Genomic DNA, 16,526 nt, shown 5'->3' with positions numbered 1-16,526 from the left:
TGTTCAAAATGTTGTCCCTCAGCTGTCAAACAGGTCTGACACCTCGTAAATAGGTTTGCAGACACTCGTCGAATCTTAGCCCATGTGATGTTCGAAATAACTTGTGTAATGTTCTCTTGTGTGAGGGTTGTTCACATACATTTTTCCCTTCAGCATCCCCCCCACAGGTATAATCACAGGGATTTAAATCAGGAGATCTAGGAGGAAAATTAACCACACGATCTTCGAAAACTTCCTGTATTACCTCCATAGACAGATTAGCAATGTGTGCCGTTGCATTATCTTGCATGAAGTAACCATTACTCCTTTCTTCTTCCATCAGCTCTTGAAAGAATGGTCTGAGAATGAGGTCTATATACCGATCAGCATTTATTGTTTCTCAGAAAAATATAGGCCCTATAATTCTGCGAGCACTTATTGCGCACCAAACTCCTATCTCTACATCATGAAGTGGACGAACATGCTGTTGGTGGGGATTTTCTGCACACCAGTAGCAATTGTTTCGACTATTTACATAGCCGCTTACCTGTAGCCATGCTTCATCACTATAAAATAAAAGTTCTGGGTCAACATACCCATCGTGAACTGACTGAAGCAATCAGTTACAATTCTGAACCGTAGCAAAACTATCAGATCCTCTTAAATATTGGGCAGGGGTGGATTTGTACGGTTTTGCTTTTAACAGTTTTGTTGCTTTGTGGGCAGAAGATAATGACACATTAGCTTGTATGGTGAGACGTGACAGGGATTTTGTTGGAGTTCTTTCCAAGAGAGCTCTTATTTCGTCAAGCTTTTCCTCTGTTAAAACGACAGCCCCGTGTCGGTAGATTTACTGGCACATAAAAGAACTCCTGCGGGACTAAATTCCGGCACCTCGGCGTTTCCGAAGACCTTAAAAAGTAGTTAGTGGGACGTAAAGCAAATAACATTGTTATTATAAACAGTTCGTCTCCTGTGTGATTTCTTGTTAAGAATTGACCCGGAGGTGCAGAACTTGTTTACTAATTTATGTACCGTACTCCTATGGAGAGGGGGGTGCCAGAAAATTTGCGAATGAATCGAAAGCAGAACACATTGAACAAGCTACTAATACCACAGATGTTAAACTAAACTAATGTTGTTAAGCAATAGTTATCACTACCGTACTGCATTAGATCATCTTAGCCGATCATGAAGCAATATATCTCTTGGCCAATGAGGCACCCAGCCGCACTACCGCCTCCTGTGCATGTTACCCTGACACATGGAGCGAGCTAAAAAAAAAAAAAAAAAAAGACCCTGTATTATGAAAGTGAACAAATGCATTTTTCTTGTTGCGGAGAGTAAGAGTGGTTATAGCTAACTTAGGTCAAGTCTTGCCACTGAGTCATATGCACTAGTTACCACGTATTAAATTCTAAATTCCCCCTTGAGAATATATCCTGTCTACCTTGCCTGTCGTAAGGCAGGACTAAAAGCGTTAAACCATCCAGGGGTTCTCAACTTGAGACTGTTAGTTGGTGATCACGGATTGCCTAGCTGACTCTGGCATTACTTGACCAACTCTTATTCTCTCCCGAGGTCTAGGAGTGTTTCATTTTCATGCCTTTCATTGCCTTTCTGTTTCTTTTACCATTACCCTCATTCTTTGAAGATTGTTAACTCTTCCATATTTTTTTGTCGGATTAAAGTTACCGGTTTTACAGATTTTCCCCTTTAAAAACAAAGATCACCATCACTTAATGGCTTGATAGGCCTAATTGGATACTTATTTTCTTGTTGATAGAGATACATGCTTTGATTTGATTTGTTTATTTATCAACACAGTTATTAATTCTCCAATTACAGAAGATAATTGTAATAAATTCAAATAATAACAATCTTAGCAGCACTTACTACTACTACTACTACTAAGCAATATATAATACATGGTATATATTTGCAAAACACATACAGGAGAAAAAAATCAACATGAAAACAGAAAAGTGTTTATACGTTTGAAATGACCGAAGGATGAAAGTATAACTTTCAGTTACCAGTTTTAACCTGAATGAAAACTGATTTTATCACATTATTTTGGATAAAATTGAAAGTTTGTGTTAGCTGTGAGATGTTCTCAGTAGCCTAAGAATACTCAGTACCATTTAAGTCTGTGTTTGAAGTTGATTTTGAAGTATTTTTGTTATATTTTTTTATTTAATTGAGTGAAAATGGCTGGCACCACTTTTGTGATTTTACAACAATATTATTGTTTTCAGAGAAACAACGCTGCACGGAGAACTTCTTCCAGTGCATGTCCACTGGTCTCTGTATTCCTCGTATCTATCTGTGTGATGGGACGAAGGATTGCAAGGATGGTGGAGATGAAGCAGAAACAATTTGTGGTAAGTTATCATACTCAAGTTGCTGAGTGTATTTTTAATGGAATTCGAATTTTATGTATATTCAATTTATTGTTCCTCAGGTCGTGATCCATGCGAAGGAAAGATAAAATGTAGCAATGGCCGTTGCATCCCTTACTCATGGTGCTGTTATGAGGACATGGACCCTAACTGCACCGTAAAAATACGACATGATTGCTGTCCTAAACTCACTGCTGGTATGTAGTCAAAGTTTCTTTTGTTCCTTTGTCGATATATTTGACTCTTTGAGATGATGTTAATCCTCATTCCTGTGTTTGTTTGTTTGTTTGTTTGTTTGTTTGTTTGGTGTGCAGGTAATCTGCACCTAAATACACTTATAACAAGTTGTGTTCATGAAATTTAAATCTCTAATTTCAATCAAACTGACATTGAGAGGAAGCAAAATTGTTGAAAAGAAACTCTTTTTAGATAATAAGTTATTTCCATGTAGGCATAGAGTCTATTTATTCTACGGATGTCCTTTAAGTTCGGCTTATGCATAGTGGGGTGTTAACTTACGTTTCTGTTACCCTGATATATGCATAAGGGCTACTGAGTTTGGTTGCTGTTCCATTGGCCCTATGACTGATTTCCTACAAAGACAAAAGTTTTCTCATTTTATGAACCAAATACCTCGGATTGTTACAAATTTCATTGTTTATTGTATTTGATAGTTGATAGTTACCGTATCAGTTATAAAATACATTGTTAGCCTCTCAAGTCGGGAGCACGTGAATGTCGTGCGCGGTAGACATATCTATCGGCGGATGCACATGACATTCACGCTGAGCGCATAACTTGTTCCAAAACAGTCTACGTAGCTCTGCCATTTCCTGACATTTCTCTGTACTACGTGACGTATGAAACCTTGAGACTTGGTTCTCTCCCCTCGTGGTGTGTTTTGGCCTAGAACTGTAACTTTGTGATAAAATACGTCTTGGTTTCATGTTGCCAACTGCTGTTGTTTCAAGTGAAAGCATGGCAGGCTCGAGTACGTCGTATAATCTCACGTCTGAACAAATAATAGAATGTTTAGATGAACCGGGTAATAGTGATATTATAGTATTTGATACTGGTAGTGAGTTTGACAGGGATGAAAGCGATGAAGATTTTTTGCCAGAAAAAAGCCGTGAGAATAATGACGTAAATTTACACAGTGACGACGATAGTGATGTTGAAAATGAAAGTGTCTTGCCAGTGAAGCGTCAACGTATACTAGAAGACTGGAAATGGGACAGAGTAGATGATTCATACACCCCACAAAAATTACATTTACTGGGACATGTGGAGTTGTAAACCAGGTACAGTGCGTTTCAGAAGCATTTAAACTATTTTTTGATAATGAGATATTGCGTACAATTACGGACGAGACAAATTGCTATGCCAATGACTTTTAAATTCAAAGAACGATGACCTGACACCGTCGTCCAGAGTTTGTGACTGGAAAAACGTGGATATTGATGAAGTGAATGTTTATTTTGGATTACAGATGCTCATGGGAATTATTCAGAAGCCTTCCAGAAGCCTTCTTGACATGCCTATGTTCTATAATGTAATGACACAGGACAGGTTTGAACTGATAACTAGATATTTACATTTTGTTGATAATTCACAACTTGAAAACTATCAAGGCAGCAAAAAGTTGTTTAAGGTAACTCCTATTATCACACACCTAAACGAAAAATACTCTTCACTCTTATAACTTGAATGAAAATATTTCCTTAGATGAATCACTGATTTTATGGAAGGGGAGACTTGGGATGAAAACATACATCCCTCTAAAGGCTGCCAAATTTGGTATAAAGTCCTATGAGGTCTCTGAATCGTCCACAGGATACTTGTGCGAATTAGATATTTACACAGTTGTCACAACAGATATACAAACTGATTTAGTGTCCACTGAAACACAGAAGACAACAAAACTAGTAGTAAAAATGCTAGAACATCTCTTTGGTATTGGACACACTCTGTGGATGTACAGTTCCTAAATTCTCCAGATTTGTGTCTTATATTGGGGAGGAATAGTGTCAATGTAGATGGTACCCTTAGGCTCAACAGAAAAGACGTTCCAAAGAAAATAAAAGAACACAAATTAAAGAAAGGTGAACTTGTAGCGTATCATTCAGAGGGTGTCATGGTTTTGAAATGGCTTGACAAGAATCAGGTTTCTTTCATTTCTACATTTCATGATGCCTTGATGAAAACCTCAAAGAAACAGGGCAAGGAAATAGAGAAACCCACAGGCATCACAGAATATAATTTTATGGGGGGGTGTTGATCTCAGAGATCAGAAACTGCAGCCCTACCTCATAGAGAGGAAGCATTGAATAAAATGATACATACAACTTTTCAGACGATTATTTAACACAGCAATTCACAATTCAGTTATAGCTGCCTCTGTGGATCAGCGGTAGAGTGTCGGCCTCCGGATCCCAAGATAGCGGGTTCAAACCCAGCAGAGGTAGTCGGATTTTTGAAGGGCGGAAGAAAGTCCATTCGACACTCCATGCCGTACGATGTCGGCATGTAAAAGATCTCTGGTGACACATTTGGTGTTTACCCGACAAAATTCATTAAATTTCAGCCATAGACGCCCAAGAGAGTTTCGGTTTACTCGGTCTGCCACCTAGTGGGGGCCTAGAGTAAAACGGAACGTCGAAATTGACGAGCAGACAGCCAGATGGCGTCAAATTGAAATGTCTGCACACGGTAGCTGAGGCCATACGATTATTATTATTATTATTATTATTTATTTACAATTCAGTTATCATCTACAATGCATCCCGGAATGTGAAAAAGATCAGTCACCTCGATTACAGAATTGAGTTAGTGCAGGAACTCGTTGAAATCCATGGAAAGCCTGCAGATTTCCATAAACCTGGTAGACCTTCCCAAACACCTCCTCCACAGAGACTTACTGCTCGACATTTCATTGAAAGGCTCCCTCCCACAGAGAAGAAAGCTAAACCTTAAAAAAGGTGGGTGTTGTGTGTGCTAAAATCTAGAAGACGTAAGGAAACACCATTCTGGTGCAAGGAATGCGGCGTTGGGCTCTGTGTAGATGGCTGTTTCAAAGTTTATCATACTAAAGCCAACTTTTAGGTGAGTTAGAATTCTTTTTTTTTCTTTTCTGTAACAAAGTGTCTATTGTGGTGTGTATATCTCCTCAAAATTTGGGTTATTTATATGCAAACGTTGTCGAGATACAAATGTTTATTTGAAGTACTGTAACATAGCTGCTGCTTGGCCATTTAAATTACCGCCAGTCGGCTTCGGTGAGATAATTTTATTCCCGGCTTGAGGGGTTAATTAAGGTCAACCTAATCACTACTTGTACCGGATTACTCTTGATGAATTAGAATTGAAGACCTCCCCAGAATAAGGATGTAGCAAAGAAAATATTGAAAAATGACATTTCAGTGGAAATAGGGTGTGTTACCACTATACAGGTAAGCTGCTAGTCTTTGGTGATGCCACAAAGCTTTTGCAGAAGTTTGTGGTTGACTGTGTGACAAACTGCTAGCAGATCAGTGAATACTGTCCCAGTGGTTTGCCATCTGTGCTTTCTCAGTCTCAGTATTTGTGATGTACAGTACAGTTCCCTGTCCTGAATCCAATTTGCTGAAGCATGAGAAGTGGTTCTAGTTTTCCTATTAATCAGTGAGTCTCTCTGGCACCTTCTTAGGATGGTATGGGAAAGAGATGGGTCGATAACTTTTAGGACTATCCCAGTCTTTGCGTGGTTTGTGAACAGCGATGACCCTAGCTTTCGTCCAAATTTTCGGAATTTTTCAGGACTAGTCACAATTGTTCATTAGTTCTGTTAAGCAGTGGTTTGTTATGAGGCCAGAGTTCTTAATCTGTTCAACTCTTTATCGTCTAGACTGGTTGCTTTGCCATTCTTATGTATCCTCAGACCTGAGCCTAATTCCAACTCAGTGAAAGAGATAGAATACTACTTTATTTGTTGGGGTGATGATCTATCGTTTTATTCCCAATCCTAACATGACGAGGTTGTTTCCATTTAGTAAGAGCTGATGCACAATTTGACATGCCTTCGCAGTGGCATGCGAAACAGGTTAGGTAGGGTCATTGTTAACCCTCAAACCGGTAGTTGAAATAGCTCTAACTGGTGGGTGTGCACCACACATTTGCAGTACTTGATGTATGTCATTCTGACAGATGTATTATTCACAGAATATGCACATATTGTACAAGTAAAATAGCCCGACTTTATGTATTAATTTTAAAGTTAGCACGAAATAGGTCTCAGGGCAATTCTGGGTGGTTTCTAGCTAGGGCTTGGTACAGGAGGCAGGGTCCTATCTACAAGAAAAATTTTAAATAGATTGAATAGGGGCCTAATAGTTTTTTATTCAGAAAATGCATTTCAAAGTGCACATCACCTTACTGTTGATAGTCACTGTCTTCAACATCGCCTTTTGATGACCCGTGCTCTCAGTTCACCAGGCTGAACGGGGAACACGTTCTGGAAGTTCCCAGTATTACGTTGAGATAAGGCCGTAACACCCAGGTTGGTGTATGATGTGAGTTTGAGTCTCGAACTTTCGACGTTCTGGACGATCTCCGACGATGTTGTGGGGTAATCACTCGTCACATAACTTAACGACTGTCCAGAATTACACAGTCCCCCGACACTTTGGTTTAACAGCACTGTTTCATTTAATATAGTTGGGATATTAAAAAACAATAAAGGTGTTTTTTTAATACACCTATTCAATACTTTTATTTTCACTTATAGTGGTTACATAATATCAGTTAAATGGGACATGTTTTGCCCTTAATTTAGGGCATCTTCAGCCTAAAAACAATCTTTAAGAGTACATCTAATATTAAATATGGAAGCTAAAAGTTTAGCTAGTTACTAAAAATCGGGTCATAAAAATGTGAAAAAATGATACATTATACAAACATGTTAATGGAAACACTGTCAATGATTAAACTATAATCTCGTCAGAGACTAAAACTTCTTCCATTAAAATTCTAATTAAAATAGTTCATTAAAATTTTTTAGTGGAATACCACAGTGATAAGAACATAATGCCAACGACATGAGGGCGTGAACACAAGCACTAACATGAATGTCATAAATACAACATGTTCAATGCCGCTGATGAATATGTGAGCATAAGGTGAAACAGAAGCATCAATTGAAATATTGTAGAAGTGGTCCTTAGTGCCGGGAGGCAATACTACTGTCTGAAACCGAAAATGAGCTTTATAACATGTAATTATAACATATAACATGTAATGGTTGGGATATGCGGTCGAATTCACTCTTAATCTTGTAGATAGAATTTATAAGTTCACTAAAGATGTAGATGTGAGTAGCATCGAGATTGGAAGAAAATAAAGCACAGTTCATGAATAGAAATAATGAACTGAAAACTGTCCACGCACTTGGCACAGTTCGTTGTGATTTTCCACTAAATAAAGTAGCACTTAACATTGAAAGAAATGTATGACTGCTCTAGAGTTTATCAAAGACACTGCTGTCAGTCATGAAATAATACTAAACATTTTGACGAAGAGCTAAGGTTGAAATGAAAAGTACAGTTCGTTGTTATGCGCACTTGACATAAAAAAATAGGTGACTGTTCGAGAGTTTATCAAAGACACTGCTGTCAGTCACACACAAATAATTTACACGCTGTTCAGAAGAAATAATACACAATTTTGTTTGAATTGGATAAAGAACACAGTTCGAGTTCGGAGTGAAACCTTGGTGTCGTAGCACACGATTATGGTAATCACTTGCATTAACATTCATGTGAAAGTCCGAACACTTTCATAAACACCCTTGTTTATAACTAAAGTTATACTGACTGAGATTTAACAAAATGTCACAGTTAATAGTATAACGTAGTAGTGTCACACTAAAATTAATGATATGTTTGTTCAGAGATTAAGTTCTGCTGACTGATATTTAAAAAGAAATATCACAGTTCCTAGTATATCACAGTAGTGCCACATTGAAATTAATATTGATTCTGAAACTAAGTTTCACACTGGTAATGTGGTAATAAACTCAGTTCTACAAGAAGAAAGTAAGTTATATCAAGAAGTTTCTACAAGCGCACAGAATATAAGTTCAACTCAACTGTTGTCACCTAAGTCCAATACATGACTTGTCATAATCAGAGTTCCAATACACGCATCATTTATAAGTTCAACTTGACAGATATAATCCGAGTCTACTATATAAAGACTTTGAATAATTTGTTCTTCATCACACGCAAAAATTACAAGTTCAACTTGACTGATAGACTCAATGTCCTTTACAAAGACTTTGTTATACATTAGAGTTCACACGCGCACAATTTATAATTTCAACTCGACTGTCAGAGTTTAAGTCCCACACGAATACTTGGAATCATTCGAAGTTAGACTCTGTCAGGCCTTCGACGAACACTGCAGCGTGGAGGGTCAGGCTGGACACCCAGCTATGACTGTGTGATCGGGTCTAGTGAGCTCAGCTTATATTCAGTTTGGGGTTCCTACATCATCATATAACGTGATCACTTTGAGGCTGATTATCTCGCAAATCCCTCGACGGATTTCCTTGAGATTCGCAATTTGAGACGTTTATGTTATCCTCTTCAAAATGATGTATCGCTCAAGTCACTGAGATTATTATTACAGAAGTCTTAACATTTTTTCCACATTGAATGTTCGCGAAGGCATGACGTTCATATCCAGAACATACCAGGCCATGCAGGCTACATCAGGATCCCCTTCAGGGGAAGACTAATATTTCTCCATTTTGTTCCAAATAAGGCTCATAAATACAGGGTGAAGGTATTCAAACTATGTGATGCAGACGGCTATACCTGCACCACAAAAGTGTACTGTGGCAAAGGGACAACTGCTAACCCTGGACTACCACATGCTACAGTTGTTGTGATGGAACTTATGGATCCTTATTTAGACAGTGGATCAACTTTGTTTACAGCCAATTTCTACACGTCAGTTGATTTGGCGAATAAACTCCTAGCTAGACGCACTCATCTGTTTGGTACCTTGCGTAAGAATAGAGTTGGGCTTCCGCCAGGTCTAAAGGAAAGAGTCAAACGAGAGGAGAATTGGTTGCTAAGGAATCACAGAATGGCATCCTAGCATTGAAATGGGTGGACAAGCGAGAGGTTTATATGCTCTCTACTAAACACCAGTTAGAATTTGTATCTTCAGGGAAACGTGATAGCGTAACACGGAAATTTTCAAACCATCCGTAGTTATTGACTATAACAAAACAACGCCTGGCATTGATGTATCTGATCAGCTATCGTCCTATAATACATCTCTTCGGAAAACTGTCAGATGGTATCACAAGGTAGCAATGGAACTACTGATTGGAACGAGCTTGGTGAATTCATGGATTGCATACAGAAACTATCAAACAGTGCCAAAGCTGCAGAAAATGTCCATAACTACCTTCAAGGAGAAATGTGCTCTGGAACGAATGTGCTTGTTGGATGAAGTAGAAACACCTCATCACAATCGTGGTATCCATCTCCTTGTGGAGATGGAAGAAACTGAAAAGGCTGGAAATTCCACACGGAAGAGAAGGAAATACTGTAGCATATGCTACAAAGAGGCTAACGAAACTGGAGGTCGACAGGCTACAAGGAAAGTGAAGAAAGTAACAACATATTGTAAACATTGCCCAGATAAAGCATTCTTATGCAAACGTCACTATGATTTACTTCACAAGTAATGTGCATCTTGTAAAAACTGTTATCCTTTCATATCATTTATACTATGTCATAAATTCAATTACTAGAATGATATATCATCTGTGTTGTTTTCTTTTGTAATTTTGACATTCCTTAGAACAATGAAGCTCCATTGATGTAATATTAACCATTTTTGAAGTTATGTAACAATAGTATGTAAGAATAAAGCAATAATAGGCTCCAATCCACATTATTTTCCTTGCCATTAATAATTGAATTCTGATGGTTGCGTATGTCACCCCGTGGGGTGACAAATGCCAGAGAAATTCCACTGTCTGTTGCTCAATGCACAGCGTGCTGAGAAAGGAATGGGCACCGCACTGCACTCTATGAACACCTTATGTAAACAAGCAATGCGATACAACAGCAAATGGTAGCACTAGTTTCGCGCGACAGCCTAAAGTTGAGAGTCCTGGACACACTACCGTGTCATTCCACGAGGGGTGACATACAGTATTTTGTATGAGCGTCCGTCACCCCTTCATCTTCAAAGTGTCAGTGGTACAGTTCACCTAGTAGTTGTTACTTGGCTAATGTAATGCCTTCAGTATTTACAAAGATGTGATAAGGGTTGGATCTGAAAAGAGCTGTTAGTTTGACCACATTTCTATAAAAAGCAGGTGATTCTGGTATCAGAGAATCAGCCTTCTAAGAAATGTCCTTGTCCGTTGCCCAGGGAACACCCGAGTGAATTAGATCAGTTTTCATAACACATTCTATACAGATGTTTCTCTCGTGTTCCCAAAATTTTATAACGTCTAACTTAAATGCAGAAAAAATAAAATTATGCACACTCTACAAGTATGAAACCATACAGTTAAAATAGAGAACACATTAACATAAAATGTAGGCCTAATTTTAAAAATATGTTTTAAATTTTTCTGTTCATTGACAAAAATTTTTACAAAAATGTGAAAAGGTAGGCCTAAGATAAAAGAGTCAAAATTCATAGCTTTTATTCCTTGAGATGATTGTTTCTCCTCTTTAGCCCTCTTCCGCGACTCACTGTCCCTCCACTTCCACAAGCAGATGATAAAAGCTGGCATCAGGTCCTCCTGCTGACGAATGTACTGCAGGACTGCATCAGTCATTTTGAACCCTTCCAAAAGTGGATGAGATTCTTCCTGTCATCTAAGTATGCTTCTTTTCTTCTCCCTGTGCCACCATTTCCGTGATATTGTTGTCAGTTATTTCATCAAGTTCGTGGTTTGCCATCCATTCTGTGTTGTTCTCTGCATTGACATCATCACAGCCTCGTACTTTTTCTAGCAATGAAACATGTTTAGTTTTCATCTTCCACTTTAGTTTCATACAAGGGTTTGATTGAAATGTCCATCTTCATAATCCAAAAGAATTTTCCAATATCTTACAAGTGATATGTTTGGAATCTCTTCCCATGCTTTGGCTATTCACCTTATGACATATAGCATGTCAATCTTTTTCATAGTGGTCCTCATTCTTATCAATTGGCGATATCAACGAACTGGGAAAACACTAGCGATACTTTCTCTATAGCATTTCAAGCATACTTTGATCCATTGGCTGACAAGCAGGTCACATTGGCTGGTGAAATTAAAACTTTGATATCTCCATCTGTGAGCTCATCAGTGGCCACTGATGTGAAGGTGCATTGTCAAGAATTAGCGTGGCTTTTCTAGGCAAATTGTTGTCTTTTAAATGTTTTTCTACGGTTAGTACAAATTCATTTTGAAACCAGGCGTCTGTTCCACGAACGAACTTTGCAACTTTTCAACTTTGCACTTTTCAATTCTTGCAAAGTGCAAAGTCTTTCTGTTCCACCATGATCTAGGTTGTACTTTTCAATTTCTTTGCAAAGTTAAAAGACTTTGCGAATGAGTGATCCGATCAATTTTATTCCATGGACAAACTGTATAGGCCTAATACTCTACGATTTTAATGCTTTATTTTTCGGGGCGAACTTGACGGTATAATTGTGGTACCGTTAGTTTTAAAGTTTTTATTATGGGAAAGAAAGGTTATTACAAGAAGCTGGCTGTACTGTAAGTTGTCAGGGAGAAGCAGGACATCTTTTTTGGCAACTTTAAAAATAACCTCTCAAATGATGACACGCATCAGTATTAATGAGAGTACCATCAACATATATCCACACACAGAAGGAAATTCACTCTTCATTAGAAATCCCGTTGCTATATTATGTGGATTATCAGGCCATCGTACTATGTTAGGAAATATTACATTTACTATAACTATATACAGTAGAGTCTCGTTAATCCGAACTAATTGGGACCGGAGTCTGTTCAGATTACGAAATTTTTGGATTAACCGGAAAATATTTTCTAATAATAATGTTATTGTTTTTACGTCTCACTAACTACTTTTATGGTTTCCGGAGACGCCGAGGTGCCGGGAGTGTCTCCTGAAGGAGTTCTTTTACGTGTCAGTAAATCTACTTACATGAGGCCAACGTATTTGACCACCTTCAAATACCACCGGACTGAGTGAATTAACTTGCAGTGAAATAAGACCAATTTCCTTGCCTCCTAACGTTACGTCGATATTGCAGCCAATGGACCAGGGCGTTCTGAAAAATGTAAAACATGTGTATAAACGGAAACTTCTTAGGTACGTGATTGAGAATGACAGTTCACTTACTATTCTTCAAAAACTGAAGAACATGAATGTAAAGGATGTGGTTTACTGGGCAGCAGAGGTATGGGAGGGTGTCAGTGAACAGTTCATGAGGAAAACGTGGAAGAAATTGTGGCAGAGTCTCGCATTCATTGAGAGTCCAGCGGAAGCGTCTGCAAATGTCAATCTCCTTGAAATCATTCAACAACTTCTGGGTGTGAGGAAGCCAATGAAAATGGCATTATCGAGTGGATGGAAGCTGACTGTCATCAATTACAAACAGACCACCGGGCGAGTTGGCCGTGTGCGTAGAGGCGCGCGGCTCTGAGCTTGCATCCGGGAGATAGTAGGTTCGAATCCCACTATCGGCAGCCCTGAAGATGGTTTTCCGTGGTTTCCCATTTTCACACCAGGCAAATGCTGGGGCTGTACCTTAATTAAGGCCACAGCCGCTTCCTTCCAACTCCTAGGCCTTTCCTATCCCATCGTTGCCATAAGACTTATCTGTGTCGGTGCGACGTAAAGCCCCTAGCAAAAAAAAAAAAAAAAAAAAAAAAACAGACCAAGAAATTGTACCTATGGTGGAAAAAGAATCTGGAGTTGATGAGGAACAGAGTGACGACGAAGAAGACCACAATGAACAACTAGTGTCACATTCAGATGCCGCGGCTGCCTCAGAACTTGCTGTACGCTACGTCGAGCAACACTCCGCTGCTACGCCCACTGCTGTGATGTATATGAGACGCTGGTGTAACACTGCATCTTCGAGTAGGTTCCAATCACTACGGCAAAAGAAACTAACAGACTTTGTAATGATAAACGACCAGTGATTGATGTTTATGATGTGTAATTATGTTTACATCTAGTTATTCTAGTAAAATATGACTAATAAAATGCAAGTAAATGTTTGTTCTATAATAATATGTCCTTTCATTTCAATAAAGATTTTTTAAAATTGAATATTGCAGTTTGGATTAACCAGACTTTCGGATTAACGGGGTTCGGATTAACAGGACTCTAGTGTATATATATTCTTTATACACAACTATATAGAATTTCCTTTCCACTGCAATAATATATTTGTTCAACTCATATTTATATTAGGACATTACTTTCCATATATGCTCAATTCTACATCTCATCAAGATTATAAGTGATTTAAAGTACACTTCACAGTGATACAAAGAATATCAAAAGACTTCTTTTTCTCTACTACAACAACATTACGCATATATGCCCAATTCCATACCTCATCAAGATTGTGAATTTCAATTTGTATCTATGCTCTTGACTACTACTAAGAATATAAAAGACTTCTTCTCAAATATCCCTACAGCTAAGTGAACAAAAGTCTTTTTAAGGAAATTCTAAAGACAATTGTCATAGTGTCAAACTTCTATGTTTTAAGACCATCTTTAAAACCACTGTGTTTCAAATATGTTGTTTCACACGCGATATGGCTGAAGATGACTTTTAAATAGGTCAAAACTAGTCCCATTAAATATTTATTTAATAAACACTATTTAATTTGTATTGAAAAGGTAGATTTAACGAACTTAACGTTTTAATTTGGTGTATATCTTCATCACTGTCCTCACTTGATGCTAACAAAAGCTCTCGTTGTAACGTGTTTATATCACTAAACCAAATTCTACGCCAAGAAACTAGTGTACATACTTGTTAATTAACAGATGAGAACGGAATCATCTCTTTGCAAGATTTCTGAAAACTTTTCACTTTTTTCTTTGCACTTTGCATTTCTGTACCAATGGAGGAACATAACAGGCTTGAAAAGTGAAAAGATTCTTAACTTTTCACTTTGCAAGCTAAATCTGAAAAGTGATGGGGAACAAAATCTGAACTGAAAAGTGCAAAGGCGAAAAGTTGCAAAGTTGGTTTGTGGAAAAGGCCTCAGGTTTTGAAGATTTCAGAATTCATCCATGCTTTTTTCTTTGATGCGTGTAATAGAATAGGGATAGCAATTCCTGAATTTTAAGTTTTGTAAAACCTCTACGTTTCTTTCATTTTCCTGTTTAAAGTCAACCTAAGCTTGTGGTTGCCAGTTGCATTACTGCAAGCCAAGATGGTGACTTGTTCTGTGCTTTTCTTGTATCTTGATGCAGTGGATTCTTTTTTTATGTAAACATTTTTGTAGAAAGCATCTTATAATTTAAACTGGTCTCATCCCAGTTGTACAACTGCTTGCCAAAAATTCCTTCATTTCAATAAGCTTAAAAAGATTTTGAACAAAAGTGCAGCCTCTTTAGCAGCAGTTAAAGTCTCCCTACGTGTGGTAATCTGGCTTATACTGAATCCTTTTTTCCTGCTATCTAACCATCCATCACTGGCAGTAAATTCTGAATTTTCTCCTACTATTTGTTGCTTAAATTGCAATGCCATTTCCTACATTATTGACCCAGTAACAGGCAACCCTTTTCCTTGTAAGTGTTCATGCTACAAAAATAAGGCTTCCTTAACTTCATTATTTTCACCTTTCAGCATGGTTTTTCTTACATTCATTCATCTTCCACAAGCTTGGGCAGCGCTCCACTTTTCAGATTCTGGTAGATTTTTCTTCCAGTCACCAATTGTACTTTTCCAAAAACCTAACTTTGAATCAGTGTTTTTTTTTCATTACCTCAGAGTCCATTCGCTTTATAGTGTGTAATTTCACTTCCATTGTCTCATTTTGTAATTTTGTACAGAGAGCGCGCGCACACACGCGCACACACACACGCGCACACGCACGCACACACACACACACACACACACACAGAGAGAGAGAGAGGAATTTACAAATGTAACAGGGGCAAACTTACATTATTGCCATGTGATACACAGCTAATGAAACAAAGAGCAGGTAACAGGGCGAGGGGAAATGCATGCTTTTATGCCTTTCATGTCGTAACTTGTGTTTTGCACACAGTACTCACTCACTTGCAACACCTTGGCAAAGTACATTATTCCTCATTTTATTACATACTAGCAAATGTACCCGTGCTTAGCTACGGTATTGTAAATTGTATACGGATTTTTCCATGGATTACTTTAAAGGCAGTGAGTAAGATTATATTAAATTGCACGTTTCTTAGCAATATCCGAGAAACAAAACAAAATTGCATCCATATTTCAGTATTTACCGGGACCAAAAGTTATACAATTGAACAGCTTGGAGTTTCTTCTCAAAGAAAAGAATGTCCAGGTTTTGGGATTAGCACTTGCGTACATACAGAGTAATTAAGGAAAAAAGTTAAGGAAGTTGAAATTAATAGAGAATAGGATAACTGAGGACAGTCGGATAGGACAAATATATAAATACCAAGTGGATGTATTGGAAAATAAAATGTCCCCAATAAATTGTGATGGTATGAGGTATGGATATAATAAGGTGGTAACAGAGGAGAAATTTAGGTGCAGTTGGCAAGTGTGACTTTGCCTGACAATCCAAAACGAGGATGCCCAAGCCCTTGGGATACACCACTGAGACTTCAGAGAAGGCACTGGGGACACTTTCCAACCAAAATACCCCCAACAACGAAGAACGTTATCCTATCACGGAGATGCAAAGTCTGTGTAACACGGGGTCTGAGGAAGGAATCTTCATTTAAATGCCGCCGGTGCAAGGTGGCGCTCCATGTAGATGACTGTTTTATGATCTACCATACACATAAAGACTTTACAAAGTACAACTGACAGTAGTTAGAATATTTCCTCTCATTAGGTTTCTGTAAAACATGCTTTTTCAGTGTCAGTGATAATATCATGTAAAGTAATGAAAATA

General features: G+C 38.1%; 1 protein-coding gene across 1 annotated transcript in view; it reads left to right on the top strand.

The window, feature by feature from the left end:
* The window catches only part of LOC136884485 (uncharacterized), an 80,578-nt gene that overhangs the window by 2,336 nt on the left and 61,716 nt on the right, over positions 1 to 16,526 (top strand). The window contains exons 4-5 of the mRNA XM_067156688.2: positions 2,238 to 2,363; positions 2,444 to 2,578. Of these exons, the coding sequence (XP_067012789.2) occupies positions 2,238 to 2,363; positions 2,444 to 2,578 (261 nt within the window). The remainder of the gene's footprint in view (positions 1 to 2,237; positions 2,364 to 2,443; positions 2,579 to 16,526) is intronic.

The sequence above is a fragment of the Anabrus simplex genome, chromosome 1 (assembly GCF_040414725.1).
Source record: "Anabrus simplex isolate iqAnaSimp1 chromosome 1, ASM4041472v1, whole genome shotgun sequence".
In the NCBI taxonomy this organism is placed as follows: Eukaryota; Metazoa; Arthropoda; class Insecta; order Orthoptera; family Tettigoniidae; genus Anabrus; species Anabrus simplex.
This window is presented reverse-complemented; position numbering and strand designations above follow the sequence as displayed.